General features: G+C 36.5%; 1 protein-coding gene across 8 annotated transcripts in view; it reads right to left on the reverse strand.

The window, feature by feature from the left end:
• The window catches only part of YTHDC2 (YTH domain containing 2), a 61,699-nt gene extending 44,747 nt beyond the window's left edge, over positions 1 to 16,952 (reverse strand). For 4 of the 8 annotated variants that reach the window (XM_023747658.1, XM_014462240.2, XM_023747684.1 and 1 more), the window contains exons 1-8: positions 16,589 to 16,727; positions 15,339 to 15,429; positions 11,093 to 11,289; positions 8,854 to 9,053; positions 6,127 to 6,293; positions 4,392 to 4,494; positions 3,382 to 3,538; positions 156 to 263 (exon numbers count right to left, since the gene is read on the reverse strand). In XM_023747658.1, the coding sequence (XP_023603426.1) occupies positions 156 to 263; positions 3,382 to 3,538; positions 4,392 to 4,494; positions 6,127 to 6,293; positions 8,854 to 9,053; positions 11,093 to 11,289; positions 15,339 to 15,427 (1,021 nt within the window). In that variant the 5' untranslated portion in view covers positions 15,428 to 15,429; positions 16,589 to 16,727. Of the gene's footprint in view, positions 1 to 155; positions 264 to 3,381; positions 3,539 to 4,391; positions 4,495 to 6,126; positions 6,294 to 8,853; positions 9,054 to 11,092; positions 11,290 to 15,338; positions 15,430 to 16,023; positions 16,251 to 16,588 lie in introns of those variants that run through there. The other 4 variants (XM_006081144.3, XM_023747549.1, XM_023747581.1 and 1 more) reach the window with 4 other exon arrangements.
• Positions 16,953 to 17,638: the final 686 nt, after the last annotated feature.

Raw genomic sequence — 17,638 nt, forward strand, 5'->3', positions numbered from 1 at the left:
TCTCTCTCCCCCTCTCTCTCTTCCTCTCTCCTCTCTCTCTCTCTCTCTCTCTCTCTCTCTCTCTCTCTCTCTCCCCCCTTCCCCCCTCCTTCCCTTCTACTCTCTAAAAATCAATGGGGGGGGGGGGGGGGGGAAAGAGAAATAAAAATGCTTACCTCGCTGTTTTTCCTTTTTGTATTTTAACATTTCTTTATTTGTATATCCAGTAGTTCTTAAAATATCTTCCAGAAACATTTCTTTTACTTCAAATGGTCTTCCCTGTACTAAATAACATACATTTAAAAAAGTAGTTATTGCATCTCAGAGATAATTCACATAAAACCATGAGATTCCCAAGTTAACAAACGTTGAGTGTAAAATCCAAAAGCAATTCTATAGGTCAAGTGATCCTCATGATATTGTCCTTTAAATATAACTGTGATCTTTATTTTAGAAAACTGTTCATATACTTATTTTTTCCAATGTTTACTCTCTACTTATCATGTGTTTGGCATCATGCTAGGCACCAGGAATACAAATGGTAAGCAGAAACAGAGCTACCTCCTGATCTCTTGAAGCTTGCAAGCTAGCAGAGGAGACAGACATTAATCCAATAACCCAGAATGTAAATTTTAAAATAGAGTTGTGACAAGTGTTATCAAAGAGAAATACAAGATGTCATGACAAATATCTAATGTGGGGGGGGGGGGGGGGGGTGTTACTGAGTTAAGAAAAGCATCCTCACTGAGAAAATGAGGACCAAGAGAATGGGTAAACAAAATAACTAAGCTATGTGGGGAAATATAGCACATGCAAAGAGCCCATTGTGGGAAAGGATATGAAAAGACCAAACTAGTTTCAAGCTAACTAGAACATAGTAGGAGAGGGGGAGTTGACAGAGGATTGTAGTAGAAGATGAGGCAGGAGAAATAGATGTCTTATTAAGGATTTAGGTATTTATCTTGAAGTAATGGTCCTTCAAAGTTTTAAGCTCAGGAGAGTGTTCAACATCATCGAATTCCAGTGAGAAAAGACCGTTCTGATTGCACCATGGAGAATGGATTTAAAAAAGAGCAGAGTGGATGGAACAGAGCAGGTAGAAGTTATTCCAATAGTTCAGGTAAAAGAGAACAACTTGAATGAGGTTGGTGATAGTAAAAATGGAAAGAGACTTGAGAGACAGAAAGTAAAACCCACAGAACTCATTATTTGATTGGATATGGAGGAATGATAAGGAAAAGTCAATCATAGCTCTTAGATTTCTGGCTTACAAAACTGGATAGATGATGAGGTTATTCCTTGATGTAACAAGGAAAACTGAAAAAGGAACGGGTTAGTTAGCTGGTGGAAGTTGGGGTTTAGTTTTAGACATGTCAATTGTGAGGTGCCAAAATTAGCTTTCAATTAGCAGATGGATATATTTCATGTGCCTTATCATCCAAGAATATTATGAAAAGAAAAATATACAGATTTGTGACTTAGGTGACAAGGTCAATGGTATGATTAATCAAAACAGGCAACATAAGAAAAGATTTTTGTAGAACTATTAAGTATTCAGTTCGGGTCATATTAGAAGTAAGCTGTTTATAAGATATCTAAGACCAAAGCTCTAGAGAACAGTCTGAATTGGGGAAAAGAGTCTGAATTGGAAATAAAGATTCAAGAGTCATCGGTCTAAAAAAGAAAGTAGCCCTAGCCTGTTTGGCTCGGTAGATAGAGCATTGGCCTGCACACTGAAGAGTCCCAGGTTCGATTCCGGCCAAAGGCACCTGCCCAGATTGCAGGCTCAATCCCCAGTGGGGGGTGTGCAGGAGGCAGCCGATCAATGATTTTCTCTCATCATTAATGTTTCTCTCTCTCTCCCTTTCCCTTCCTCTCTGAAATCAATAAAAAAATTTTCTAAAAAACTCATTAAAATAAATAAATAAGTAAAAATAAAAAAGTAGAAGGGCATTGAGAACTTCTAGAGACACTAACTGTGCATCTCCAGTACCTCATAGAGTGTAGCATAGAGCAGAAAAGAAGAGGAAAAACAAAGAAAAGAAAGGAAGTGAAGGTGTATAAGGAAAAGAAAACAGATCAAGGGAATAACCATAATACCAACATTTAAGTACTATTGTAAAAGAATAAACCCACAAAGGAGACCACAAAAGAAAGTGCAAACTATAATGTAATTGAGTTTCAGAAGGCAGTTTTGTCAAATAAATTATGGGATCGGAGCATTTCACACACACACACACACACACACAAAAAGGGGGCCACCATGAAAAATACTAAAGAAAATGTAATTAAGATTTTTGTGTAAAATATGAACCATAGGCCTGGCAATTAAATTCGTGTCAAAACAATACTGGTAAGAATATACAAATAAACAGCCCTATACACTACAGAAATTTAAATAATTTCAGGCTTTTGAGAAAGTAAAATTGAAAAATCTGTTAAAATTAAAAATATATTCTTTTACTCAACAAGTTCATTTTCAGGAACCTATCCTTAGAAATAAGAGCACCAGTATATAAGGATATACATATAAGAATGCTCATTACAACACTGTTTATTGTGGGGGAAAGGAGGATCTAAAACCAATCTGAATATCAAAAAATAAAGAAATAGTTAAATAAATCATTGTACATTCATATTATAAAATATTAAAACAGCTGCTTAAAATAATGAACTACATCCAGGACCGCTGATCTGAAGGCTGTTCACAATGTACTGTCATATGAATAAAGCAAACTGCAAAATAATGTATGTGCTCATTTTTGTAAAACCAATTTCTGTAAACATGATATATATATGTGTAGATTTGCATATATGAGATAGACAAGGTGAAAAAGGATATACACTAAGCTTTAACATCAATTAATCTCGGGAAAGTAGAACATGGAATAAGAGGACAGGAGCAACTGTGAACTTCTTCTTATATATGTTTGCACTATATCATTGAGGTAAACACATACAACTTTTTCTAATTTTGAGGATAAATTTAATAATTTTTTAACTGGTGGCAAAACCAGTTTTGATTAAAGGACAAGGACAAAAGTTAAGTGACAGCATGTTCAGAAGTACCTGAGAAGTAAACAAGGGAATGTAGTCTATTCTTTCAAGGAGTCTGGCAATAAAGGGGAAGCTATAGGACAGAATTTAAAGGGGAATACAGGGCCAAAATAAAGAATATTTCCTTTTAATACTAGAGAATTGGCCTCACAACACAACAGCAAAGAGTTGTAGATGGAAAAGGATAAATAATAGAGCGATGACTAATTAAGCATATCTCAAAGGAAACAGAAATGGATACTCTCTACTTCAGAACATTTCCCAATTCTGATTACAATAAATATAATCATGCCAAAAAGCATTCTTTTGTACAAATGCTAAAAGAAATCTTATAATTTAACTTACTATGTATCACTGGACAACTTCCAAAATATCTTATAAAGAGATTTACATCCAAGGCAGCACTAGAAAGAATTAGTTTCAAAGTTGGATGCTTTTGCAACAAATCTCTTAACTTTGTAAGTAAAAAATCACTAAATCGATCTCTTTCATGTACTTCATCCTGCAGTAAATAAAAATAAAACCATGGAATAGTTAAAAATTATAGATGACTAAGTCTTTACAATAATGGAACTGCTAGGTTTTACACTAATTCAAATTGACTGTGGACAAGGCCAACCAGTATTAGTGAAAATTTTGTATTATGGACAATTCAGAAATAGACTTTAATAACCTAATATAGGTTGATGCTTTTCACAGAATATAAAACCACACAAACTAAAATAAACTCTGAATTAGTACAGTCTAATTTAATGTTCTTTTAATATAATATACAAAATCTGTTAGCATCAGGACTCAGGTGCATCCTTTGGTTTGAATACACAGAACCAGTAAGTTTACAAAAGCTGCTTATTACAAGTTTATAAAATTCAATCTACTTCTTTTTATACAAACAGGATAAAAGCTTATAACTCTTTAATAGGGTGATAATTCATCTACTTTCTTCATTAGCAGCTAGTTAATTTAGCAGCTTCACCATGAAGTTAAATGACTGTAAAGTATGCCCTAAGGCTGGTAAATATATATTAAAGGAGGAATCAGATGACTAAGCATTCAGAGAAAAGAAAACGTTCACCATTCTAGAGAGCTCTATGTAAATGCATGCAAGAATAGTTTTCATACATAAAAAAGCACTTTTTAAAAAACTATCTACTTATTTTATTTTCTTATAAAATCTGATAATAGCTTAAATATAAAATATGTATTTCTAATAATTGTATAAAATAAAAAGTAACTTGATTATAATAGCCTGTTCAAACAAAAACAAATTGGTTCTCACTTATAGCCTATTCTAAAAATGTAATTATGCATTTAAATTTTATGGAAATTGATGGTAAATTCAGCAATATTCTTACCACAATAACATGTGTCACAGCTGACAATGTACTATCTCCTGCCATCAAAGTTCGAAGCAATACCCCATTAGTGCAAAATGTCAGAAGTGTCTTAGGAGAAACCCTTTTTAAAAAATCAAAATAACATGCACAATTACAAGCATTATATGTAATTAAACCATGATCACATTAAATGCTAGTCTCATATGTACTTCAACAAATGTTACTTTAAGTAACTAATAGCCCGACTGGTGTGGCTCAGTGGTTGAGTGTTGACCTATGAACCAAGAGGTCACAGTTTGATTCCCAGTCAGGCACATGCCCAGGTTTCAGGCTTGATCCCCAGGAAGGGGCATGCAGGAGGCAGCTGATCAATGATTCTCTCTCATCAGTGATGTTTCTATATCTCTCTCCCTCTAACTTCTTCTCTAAAATCAATAAAAATATTCTTTAAGTAATATAATACTGTATATATGCTTTATTAGCAAAGTTATGTGTAATATTTATTTTATGCCTGACAATCTCACAAAAATTTTATTACTAACAGCCTTTTATTAATTAAATGATTATTTTGTTAAAAAGCCATAAGCAGCCCTAACCGGTTTGGCTCAGTGGAGAGAGCGTCAGCCTGCGGACTCAAGGGTCCCAGGTTCAATTCCGGTCAAGGGCATGTACCTTGGTTGCGGGCACATCCCCAGTAGGGAGGGTGCAGGAGGCAGCTGATCAATGTTTCTCTCTCATCGATGTTTCTAACTCTCTATCCCTCTCCCTTCCTCTCTGTAAAAAATCAATAAAATATATTTTTAAAAAAAAAGCCATAAGCAGATTTTTTAAAAGACCTTAAATATAGGATGTCCCCAAAAAATGTATACACACTTTAACAGCTGATAGCTACTTAATTTTCACTCTTTTTTAGGTGATATGTGATAATGAGTGAAGCCAGACTAAGTTTTGAGCAAAGAAAATTTATCCTAAAGTGCCACTAGACTTTTTTTAATGGAGATTCATAAAGGTAAAGTTTATGGTACAAAACCGGCAACAATTGACGAAATGAGGGCACACAAACACCAAACAATATGATTCTTGATGTTTGCAATTCCATTGCTTCACGTTATCAGTAAAGCCTGGACCAGAATGGTCATCAGTTTGAAAATAGGCATTGACAAAAAAATTTATTCATTTCTGTAAATTCTTTAAAATTTTGAAAATAAACTGTATAAACATTGACTTTATAATCATTCAAAGTGTGCATAAATTTTTTGGAGACACCCTGTACTTTTTGCTTGGGGACAAAAGTATATCATAAAAGGGATCAGCTTTTTAAACCACCATATCCAAACTATTAGAGCACAGAAATAGTACTATTGATGAAGAAAGTACTACTAATACTGACTAACAATATTAAATTCAGTCTCTAACATTTACTGAGTACTTACTATAAATTTCACATCAACGTACTCTAAATGCCTTTATTAGCCCTGTTTTACAGATGAGAAAACTGAGACTCAAAGAGGTGAAATAACTTGTACTTGATCATAAAACTATGAAATTCCAATTTGTATCTTTCTCAACTATTTATTTATTAAAATCTCGCTAAGTTTAGACATAACCTCAATGATCTGTCATAGAATTATAACTACTTGAAATAAATAATCATCTAACTTTTCAACTAACACATTCTCCATATTCAGTGAAACACAGACATTTATCTTTTCTAAGAATGATAAGAGATAGGCTAGTGAAGAATTATCTTTACCTGCTTTCTAATCGTATCTGATACCCAATTGTTTGACCAATCCTTTCTCTTCTCTCTGCAGCAACTCTTTCAGCCACAGCAATAGCTGCTAATCGTCTTGGTTGAGTACAAAATATTCGGCAAGGGATACCATTTTTAAAGCAATCATCTAATAGGAACTGAGGAATCTGAAATACAAGTTTTAAAGTGTCATAAAATGACATAATTATATACCCAGAAAATCCAGTAAAACACTATTAAAACTAAAAAAATTCTGTAACATGTCCAAATATAAAATAATCATAAAATCAACAACTTTCATGTAATTGCTAATAATCGGCTAGAATGTGATTTAAAAAGATCTTGTTCAAGATCAACTTGAAACATCTTGCAGTGCTAGGAAGTAAGAAAGTGGTAAAAAAGTGATGTGGAGTCATGCCAGAAGGACACAGGTACCAAGTGGAAGGAGTACTTAATGGCCAAATCTGGGAGAGTTGAGTAAAAAAATTTAAACTAGTTAATTATAAACCATTTATAAAATAAATATTCATGAATCTACATGATAAAAATAATCAAATATATAAAAAAAGAAATAGTTAACGCTTATACAAAGATTATTAAAACACTAATGAAAAGCATAAAAGATCTGAATATATAAATAAATGACATATTCCTGAATGGAAATAATTACAAAAATGTCAATTCTCTCAAATTATGCTATAAAGTCAATGAAACGACAATCAAAATTCCACTGGGGTTTTTAATAGTGAAAAGCATAAAAAAATAGCCTAATACCAGGATTGTAAATACTTTTCTATAATTAAATTCAACCAGGTCAGAAATATTCAAAAGTAAAAGTAAGTCTTCCTACCCCTTCCACTACCACTAGTCCTCTCCAAAAAAATAACTACTGTTAAGTTTCTTATGAACTCTTTCAGGGAAAAAAATGTTTACACAATTTAGCATATTTGTGTATATAAGCTGGTTTTTATTCATACAAAGTGATTACTTACACAATTTTGTAATTTGTAGATTTCACTTAACATATCAGATTACCTAATCCACTTTGATAACTGTATATCCTATCCTATGGATGTGCTATAATTTAACTACACTTAAATAATTTCCAGCCAAAACCGGTTTGGCTCAGTGGATAGAGCGTTGGCCTGCAGACTGAAAGGTCCCAGGTTCGATTCCAGTCAAGGGCATGTACCTGGGTTGCAGGCACATCCCCAGTAGGAGATGTGCAGGAGGCAGCTGATTGATGTTTCTCTCTCATCGATGTTTCTAACTCTCTATCACTCTCCCTTCCTCTCTGTAAAAAATCAATAAAATATATTTATAAATAAATAAATAAATAAATGCTTTCCAGATTTTTGGACTTGTTATTATTGATGTTGTTCCTTGCTATTACCAGTGCTGCACTGAATATCTATCTTCACATGCTTTTATAGTCAGAGAATATAAATTAAATTTGAACAGAAAAACTATAAATTTCCCTCCAAAACAATTTATACTATCAATAAAGCAGAAGATGCTGTTTTCCCAACACCTATGCAAATATTGGATATTGATCATTTTTAAATTTCTGCCTATCTGATAATTGAAAAATACAATTGTTCTGATTTCATTTCTTTGAGTGAGAGCATCTTTTCATACATATCTTAGCCTCTGGGATTTTTTTAAACTTGACTATTTTACCCAGAAGCATGCATATACACAGCTAAGAAATATTTTAAAAGAAAATATAATGAAGAGGAATGTTGTTTTACATACTATAAAGCTACAAAAAGCAAAAGGTGAGATCCTAGTGCAAAAATACAACTAAATACACATAACAAAAATTCTAGAAATTGGTTCACGGACTATAGAAACTTAGTATTTGACCAAAAGTGTTATCTTAAATAAGGGGAAAAAAGATAATTACAAATTATATTGGAACAACTAGATATTAACATGAGGGGAAAAGTAAGTTTTCTACCTGATATGATAAAATAAATTCCAGATGGATTTTAAAACTATAAATAAAAAAATATTAAGAAAAAATAATTATAGGAAAATGTTTGTTTTTTTCATTCTGGAATGACATAAGATAATATATTAGTTTCAGGTGTACAACACATTTATATATCTTACAAAGTGATCACCACAAGTAGTCCAGTAACCATCTATCACCACACAGTTACTGCAATTTACTTGACTGTATTCCCTATGCTTAATCTTGGAGTAGGAAATGCCTTTCTTAGCATGGCAAAAGACCTTAAAAATATTGATAGATTTGACTGTAAGCCCTAACCGGTTTGGCTCAGTGGATAGAGCATCGGCCTGCGGACCGAAGGGTCCCAGGTTCGATTCCAGTCAAGGGCATGTACCTTGGTTGCGGGCACATCTCCAGTGGGAGGTGTGCAGGAGGCAGCTGATCGATGTTTCTCTCTCATTGATGTTTCTAACTCTCTATTCCTCTCCCTTCCTCTCTGTAAAAAACCAATAAAATATATTTTTTTAAAAAAATAACAGTAACTAATAACAACAACAAAAAATAACCTGTTAATTTAATTATAAGCAAATCTTAGTTAAAAGCATTTTAAAATTAACAGGGTGTTAATTTTCACATATGACACAGACTGGAAATTTTGTCTGTTAAACCTGAGGTCTGTTAAATAAAGGTCTGAAAAATCAAGGGTTTACTGTATAAAACTGTATATGGGATAAAATATTTTTTCTGCTATAAACAACAAGGAAACAAACCTGTGTAGTCTTTCCAGACCCAGTTTCTCCTACAATCAAAACTACTTTATTTTCTTTAATTATTTTAACAATTTCTTCTTGTTTCTCAAACACTGGCAAAGACTGCCTGAAAGAATCAAATTCGGATTCTCCTCTTTTCACTGGAATCTGAGGTATGCCATTGTTGAGTCGCCCACTTGTCTTGCTCATTTCCCGGTTTTCTTTGAAAATGAATAAAAAAATAAATTTATAATCAACATTAAAAAATGTGTTAAAAACAAAATAAGTAATTTCTAATGTAATTTCATTCAAGTGTTTCTTCTCTACTCAGTCCATATAAAGTTTGCAAGCAAGGCCTCAACTGTTGTACTCCTATACTTACTATTCTTAGAGAATACATTACAAATTTCAGTATTATTTAGAAAACAAATTTCTCAAAAGTATTTCTGATGCATAATGTTTACAAATAAACAAAAATCAATCATTCAATAGCCATTAATAATAAAGCATGATTTGATATCTTAAAATTATTTTCAGGCTTGTTTCTATCAATAACATAGAAAATTAGGAAATATTATAGTAGGAAACAATGTGAATTATATTTACCAAGTCCAATGTGAAAACACATCATGAAAAAAATACCCTATATGTTTAAGTTAAACATGTAAGATTATGCGACCAAATAGAATAATATGTATAAACTAGAGGTCCGGTGCACGAGATTTGTGCACTGGAGGGGGGGGGGGCATCCCCCTCAGCCCACCTGCACCCTCTCACAGTCCGGGACTCATCGGGGGATGTTTGCCTGCCATCTTAGGCCCGACCCCCGGGGATTGGGCCTAAGCTGGCAGTCAGACATCCCTCTAGCAATCTGGGGCTCTCGCAGTCTGGGGCCTTCACTCCTTACCGCCCGCCTGCAACGGAGGCAAGAGAGGCTCCCACCACCACCACTACACTCGCCAGCCATGAGCCGGGCTTGCTGCTCCTTAGCACTGCCTTGGAGACGGGAGAGGCTCCCACCCCGCCACTGTGCTTTCCAGCCGTGACCCCGGCTTCTGGCTGAGCGGCGCTCCCCCTGTGGGAGTGAACTGACCACCAGGGGGCAGCTTCTGCGTTGAGCGTCTGCCCCCTGGTGGTCAGTGCACATCATAGCGATGGTTGTTCTGCTGTTCGGTTGATTTGCATATTAGAGTTTTATTATCTATAATAATCTATAATAATAAAAGCATAATATGCTAATTAGGCTGGATGTCCTTCCAGACGACCTTCCAGACAAAGCCCGGGCTGCAAGGGAAGCCCCAGGTCCCAGGTGCCTGCGGCAGCCGGAGAGAAGCCTGGGTCCCAGGGGAAGCCGGTGCCAGCAGCCAGGGGAAGGAAGCCTACTCTTGCACGAATTTCGTGCATCAGGCCTCTAGTATAGAATATAAAGCTCTAATGCTTATCAAATTTCCTAATTGAGTATTTTGGCCAACTTCTACACCTAAACAGACAGGAATAAAATAGAGCCATGATGTATTTATATTCTTCACACAATTAAAAATATTTTGCATGTGTGTTTAAACTTAAATTCCTTGATATCTAGTACCATGTGTTTTCTGGATTCTGCAAACCTACTCCAATATACTGAAAATTATGCACATTCTGTCACTTCAGGTAATAAATAATTTTCTCACTAGGGAAGTTATTTTTTTAAACAGTGAAAATGCCACTTAATTTTATAACCTAAATATATTATCTACCTTTCAACAAATTAATTTTCTGAACATTCTGTCCTGTCTCTTACCAGAAGCTAAAACTCAATTCCAAATCTCACTCATTAGCATGTCACAGCAGCATAATATAGGAAAGTCTAGACCATGTAGTCAAATCCCAGCTCTGCAGTTTATTGGCTGGTTGAATGGCCTTGAACAAACTATTTAACTTCTCTGAACCCATTTATTCACCTATGAGATAGGGGAAATTCCTACCTTGCAAGAGTTGCTATGAGGCCCTGTATAGAGAGTTTAGTATACTGCCTAGCACAGAGTAAATGTTCAATAAATGGTAGCTATTACTATGACACTTAAAAAGAAAACTTGTTTAACTTCATGACATGCCTTAACACTGCATTTCATTCCAAAATTTTTCTAAGTTTTAATAATTTCAATAAGCTATTCACACTGGGAAATCTTACTTCATCTTAGTTTTTAAAAATAAATTTAAAATGGAAAAAGGTCATCAAATAATAGGATAAACACAGAAGCTCCCAGAAAATACATACCAGCTTCAACTGCAAACACATTTCCTCTTTCTGTTTTAGGCAGAAGTTCAGTACGTTCTTTATTGGTGACGGGAAATCTTTGAATTAGGCTCCTAACAGCATGTTTTGTATTATGAGTCAAATTACAGGTCATCATTGCATGAGCTGTTTCTGATCCATCTTTCTTCTTCACAGTTAGGTATCTATTTGCTCCCTTTCTGAATATTAAATAAAAATCATTTATTTACTATATATAGTCAATTTGTTCACATATGATGTATGCCTACTTAGAAAATACATGTCAAGCAAAACACTGAAAAAAATCAAAATGATTTGGGAAAAGATGCTGAAAATCCCAAAAACTCAATTAAAGAGGGCTATGGTGCTAAAGTGACCACAAGACCACTTTCAATTAAAATTTCAAAATGCTGCAAATCCAATTTTAAATCAGTAAAAATGGCTTACTTACCCACAAGTGTTAAAGTTTGTCCTAGCGGACTTCATGGTGTATGACAATTAATTCATGCATGCTGGGAAGCATGGGGGGGGGGGGGGGGGCAATCTGAACAACAGAATCTAAAAGTGATAATAAAAAAGTTACGGTTCACTGTGCAGACTAACATATCCCACTGAATGTCTCCACAGTATGCTGGTAATGTCACACTCTCATGAAGACCTGTTAAGAGAGCCAACTTTAGTGGTTGGGCCCCCCAAAAAAGCATAAATCAACATTATTGATAAGAATTTTCAAATGCATACTGGGGGAAAAAAAATTTTCAAAGCTTCTGATACTAGCCTTCATATATAAGGCAATGCTACAAGATGTGGGAAAAAATGCTAGATAACTGAAATTCAAATGAACTTTTAAAAGTAATAAAATGCAAGCCCCATATGCAATTTTTAAGTATAAAAATAAATGTATGGAAATTACAGATAAAAAACATCCTAACTTTAAAGGGTAAAAATAGCCTGGACAACGTGGTTCAGTGGATGAGAATCTATCAGGTAATGGTTCAATTCCTGGGCAGGATACATGCCTGGATTGTGGGCCCAATCCCCAGTGGGGGGCCTGCAGAAGGCAGCCAATCAGTGATTCTCTTTCATCATTGATATTTCTATCTCTCTCTAACTTTCCCTTCCTCTCTGAAATCAATAAAAATATACTTAAAAATAAATAAATAAAATAAAAGGTAAAAGTAACCAATACATGCTATGATGAAGTATTGGCATTTCAATGCCTTCTTTCTTAAAAAAAAAAAAAAGATATTATAACTAATCAAATTTATGCAATTTTAAGAATCAGTTCATCAATTATATAACATTTATATAGCATGTTACTGACTATTTAAGATATTCAAATACAACCATCTGCATCACTATTCCCCACTTTCCAAATCTGTAAACAGTTTAAAAGATCAGCTAAAGAACCAAACTCTAAAATGACTGCTTAAAAAGCTCACAGCCACCAAGAAACTAATGTCTCTAAAAAAATAATACACAAGCATTCAATGCCCAGTAAATTCTTAATTTCATATCTCCTTAATTTATACTTTTGTTAGGCAGATAGATGAAAAGATCTTTCAATTTTTTAAAAGAAGGGAGATTTTTAAAAAAGTGATCAGAAAAAAATTATAAATTTTCACACAGCAAACCTAGAATCTATTTTTTTAAACCTTAGAAGAAACTCAAAATAAACTATCACAGAATCACAGAATCTTAACTAAAACAAAGAAATTTACACCTTCGTATTTTACATTTTAAAAAATAAGCCTTAAAAAATATAGACCTTTAAAGTTTAAAGACATGACCAAAGCTAGAGAATAAGGCAGTGAGAGACCGGGAGTAAAATCAAGGTTTCCTGACCTTTCCTCTACACCAGGTTCTCTCTCAAGTAATAATAATACCAGGGATAATAATACCAGGCACAACATTTAAAAAGCAGAAAAATGAACTTCCTAAATTAATGAAGTTAATGCTAGGAGGTTAAAAAAAAAAACTTTACTCAAGGTTGAACTGAAAAGCCCATGAAATGTAAGTCAGGCACAAATTCTCAAATAAATGAAAATAAAAGAGTTAAGTACATTCAAAGTGATTTAGTTCTTTATATGTGTGAAAAGGAAAGGCATTTGAAGAGCACAAGGACCACTAAATAAACATTGTACTACATTTGTTAAAAGATAAAAAGGGAAGCAAAAGTGGCTAGGGAATTTCATAAGAGGTATTGTGGAACATTGGATATTGCTATTAGGGCCTGGATTAGTAGGCAGGGTTGTCTTGCTTCCCTTAGCATCTGTTTTCCTTTTTTCCTCTCTGTCTTTGAAATTCCCTTAGCATGTTTTCCTTTCCTGTCTCTTCAGTGTTTCTTATCCCTTTTTGTCCTGATAACTTCTTTCTTGCTCTCCCCTTTCCCAGATGTTTTCTCCATTTCTAGGCCATCCCTTAAATCAGTGGTTCTCAACCTTCCTAATGCTGCGACCCTTTAATACAGTTCCTCATGTTGTGGTGACCCCCAATTTCATTGTTACCAATTGAACATAATTAAAGCATAGTGATTAATCACAAAAACAATATGTAATTATATATGTGTTTTCCGATGGTCTTAGGCATCCTGAGAAAGGGTCGTTCAACCCCCAAAAGGGTCGCGACCCACAGGTTGAGAACCACTGCCTTAAATGATCACACTACTGAACAGAAGTAGAGGCAATCTATTCAAATGGACTGCTTTTCTAAGAGCAATCTGTAATTGTCATTTCTAAGTTAATTGTTCAGAATTCAGTTCCCATTTAACCACAGAAATGGTATAACTGCAGAACTGTGCATTTATAACATGTTTTCTAATGCAGGCTCACCAGCTCTTATCTGCAAATCTTAAACCCAAACAGTTCTGAAAGATTTTTGTAAGTGCAGCAACTTCAACTGGCAGCAAAGCCTGATTAAATTGACATGAGGCTATTTCCAGTCTTTATTTATTTTAGTGTGAATAATCATACATTTTTCAGTAGAAATATTAATGTGATTGAAGGTGACGCCTACACCTTATTAGGGGTATTACATAACATATTGAAATTATTCCCTAATACCTTTCTAAAATCAGAAAAACCTGAATCTCAAAACATATTGATCCAGGTGTTTTTAGACAAAGGATTATGCCCCTACATTCCATTTTTATTTCCAAGAGCAGTATTTTACCTATCCAGAGGACTCTAATATGGGGGTGCTTAGGATCCTAGCCATTGTTCCAGCATTGGCCTCAGTGATGTTCAAAATGCACATTCACCTAAGCTAAATCCCCTGTCAGTAATCTGTCACTGTTGTGGACATTCATATGCAAGACATACCTACATCAGCTAATTTCACCTTAGAATCTTCCTACTATTTATTTATTAATATATTTACTTAATAAAAGTATTGTTTTCCTCCTCTTAACCTAAAAGTGAGTAAGCTGAAATTTTATGCCCCCCTCCCATGGTTCCCACCCAGGGGCAATTTTGCTCTCCAGGGAACATTTTAGCAATGTCTAGAGGCGTTTTTGGTTGTTACAACTGGGGAGGAAGTTGTCTGGTATATATAGGTGTAAAGGCTTAAACATTCTACATTGCAAAAAAAAAGCCCTCCAAAATCAAGAATTACCCAATCCAAAATGCCAATTGCTCCAATATTGAGAAGCTCTGCTATACGGCAATCCCACCACCCTTAGTCTCAAAATGAAATAGTTCCACAGAATTTCAAAGCTCTTCAATTTGGATAGCTCAAATGACCTTTCCCCACTATGGTTCAGTGACTCTCAAAAAATATGTATTGTTTCCACCTGTTCTATTTTATTTAATCAGTTCTAATCATCAGATTCTTGATTTAGTAAGAAAAAAAAGTCAATGTGTTCTAAGGCTTACCATTACAGTACTGTGACATTAAAAGAGAAATTCTGTAAATAATTATACTTATTACCTTTAGTCCATCCATTCTTTAAAAAAGAAAAAGATTGTTTCAATAAGAAAATATTTCTCTCAAGTAATCAACTTCAAATTTTAAACTATTTTTCTTACATCTTAAAGTTTACTTTTTTTTTTTTTGCCCCTAGGGAAAACAAAAAAAGGGGGGATTGAAGGAAAAGGAAAGAGCTTATGTTTGGTACAGACATGAATCAGTTTATCTACATACAATATAATTAAGAATGTGAATCTAGAACAGTACTATTTAAATGTAGTCAGAATAATTGTTCTTTTCTTGGTAAGTAATTTTCTTTAAATAAGAAAAGCTATCAGCTTACCCTTTACTTTTAGAGACCAAACCAAGAGACTGACTCAATCGATGAATAAAGGCTCGTTCGGTACTGGTCAAAGAAGAAGGAAATTCCATTTCTACAAGGGAAAAGACACACAAAGTACCATTTGGGGACCAGTAATTTTCTTTCAAGATGCTTCAATATTGCTTACATAGATATAAAATATGAAAAGATCATATATGCATATAATCAAATTATATTTTATGTGAAAAGTAGATATTCAATAGCTACTGAATGTCTACCACAGTTATAGTCATGAAAATTAAATCCAAGTGTGTAAAGAATTCTAATGGTTCACCAAAGATTCTACTTATGTATGCTAGAAGCTTGCGTTGGTATGATGACCCATGAAGACATTTTACGACTTTAACTTCGTCCTCACTTGCTTAACGAACAAAATGTTCATTTCCTGCCATGGTTAATGATGCTCAAGCATTATGAATGCTCGGCATCAAACACCTTGAAGGCATATTTTCTTTTGCCTTCGAAACAGTACAGACTTCCTATTTCACCAGCTCACAAGAGATTTGCTGCTCTTTATTGCTGAGGCTGCACCTCTGCTGACAGTAAGTTCAGAACCACTCTGTGCAGGTCATTCCGGTTGGGAACTGTAAGCCCCCAGAGCGAGGGGCCCCCTATGGAGGCCAGCACACTCCGGGAGCCTCCATACCCTGGACGTATCGCCAGAGGCCGGCGGCTGGGTCTGCGCCGTGTGGCGCCAGGCAAGCAGCTCTCCAACCCGAACAGGTGCGCAAGCCGTTTCCCACGCCAAAACAGGTTTCTTTTTTTTTTCTTTCAAGTGTTTAGCGTGATGCTCCTAGGATTTAACCAAGGCACTACATATTGCCAGTGCCTTAATTTGTCTGCTTTCTAATTTCCTTCTGCTCTTCTTGTGTGGCTTAAACGTACCACAGATTCCTTAAAAAAATAAAAAATGTAGGGGCTTATCAGGAGTTCAACACCTTGGCTCAGCCGCCCGCAGCGGCGAACAGCCGGTCCCTGGGGGGGAAGAAACGCCCCCGGCCGCAGGGCACCCGGACCTTTCACCTGAGGCTACAGTAGCGCCCGCACGCCGCCCTCAGCAGGATGCCCGGCGGCCCTTCACTGCCCCCCGTAGGCTCCCCGCTGGGCCCGGTCTGCCCTCTCGGCACCCAGGCAGCCCCTTCGCACCGGGGGCCAGGGGGCCAGGGGGCGGAGGGTGGGGCCGCCGGCGGGGTCCCGGTCGGGAGCCTCACCTTTCTGGTCCCCATATCGGAAGCGCTCCAGAGCGATATTAACTGCGATTTTCACCTCCTCGTCTATGCGAACGTCCTTCAGCCCCTTGGCCCGGGCGCCGCCCCCAGGGCCGCACTGAGCCGGGCCGCCCCCGCCGCCGCCGCCGCCGCCACCGCCACCACCGCCACCACCGCCGCCAGGAGCCGGCGGCCGTGGGGAGACGCTGCTCGGCCTGGACATGGCCCTGAGGTCACCCCGCCGGGAAGCGGCCAGGCTTGCGGGCTGACGGTCACCGATAAGGACAGCGGGCCTCTGCCGTTCCGGACCGCTCCACAGGCGGCCTGCGCGGTGCCAGAGTCACCAGGAAGCCCAGTCAGTCACAACAGCCGAGGAGGCGCGGGCGCCACTGAAACCCGGGCGTGGCCTAGAGAGCGAGCGTGATGACGTCACCAGGGCCGCGGCGCCCGTGACCTCAGCGCGCCCGCCGCCCCGCCCTCGGGCCGCCGCACGTCACTCACTCAAACGCCCCGACCCAGCTGGTCTCCTGTTTCCATCCACCCCTCGAACCAAGGCGCTCTTACTCAGACCTTTATCCAGCCACTCGTTACTGTGTTAAATCCTTCCTTCCTTCATTTATTCAATAAGCACGGGTAGGCTCCTACTATGTGCCCTGCAAGCACTATGCTACGTCCTACACTGGGGAACCAAACATACACGTTTCCTGCCATCTGGCAGTTTACATTCTGTGGGGGTGGAGTTGCCAGATGTAGAAAATAAGAATACAGGGTGCCCAGTTGTTTTATTTCAGAAGCCGAATAATTTTTTAGCATATGTACGTCCCGTGCAATATTTGGGAACACATTTGGTTAAAAAAAATTTATATATATATATATATATATATATATATATATATATTACCTGAAATACAAATTTAACAGCGTCTGTATTTTATCTGCCAATCCTAAATGGGACTGACAGACAATAAACAAGTAAATGACTGAATGATAGTTATGTGCCATATGAGATGATGGAATAGGAAGGTGAAGCCCTTCAATTTAGGAGTTCAGGGA

Source organism: Myotis lucifugus, unplaced genomic scaffold (assembly GCF_000147115.1).
Source record: "Myotis lucifugus unplaced genomic scaffold, Myoluc2.0 scaffold_0, whole genome shotgun sequence".
Taxonomy (NCBI): Eukaryota; Metazoa; Chordata; class Mammalia; order Chiroptera; family Vespertilionidae; genus Myotis; species Myotis lucifugus.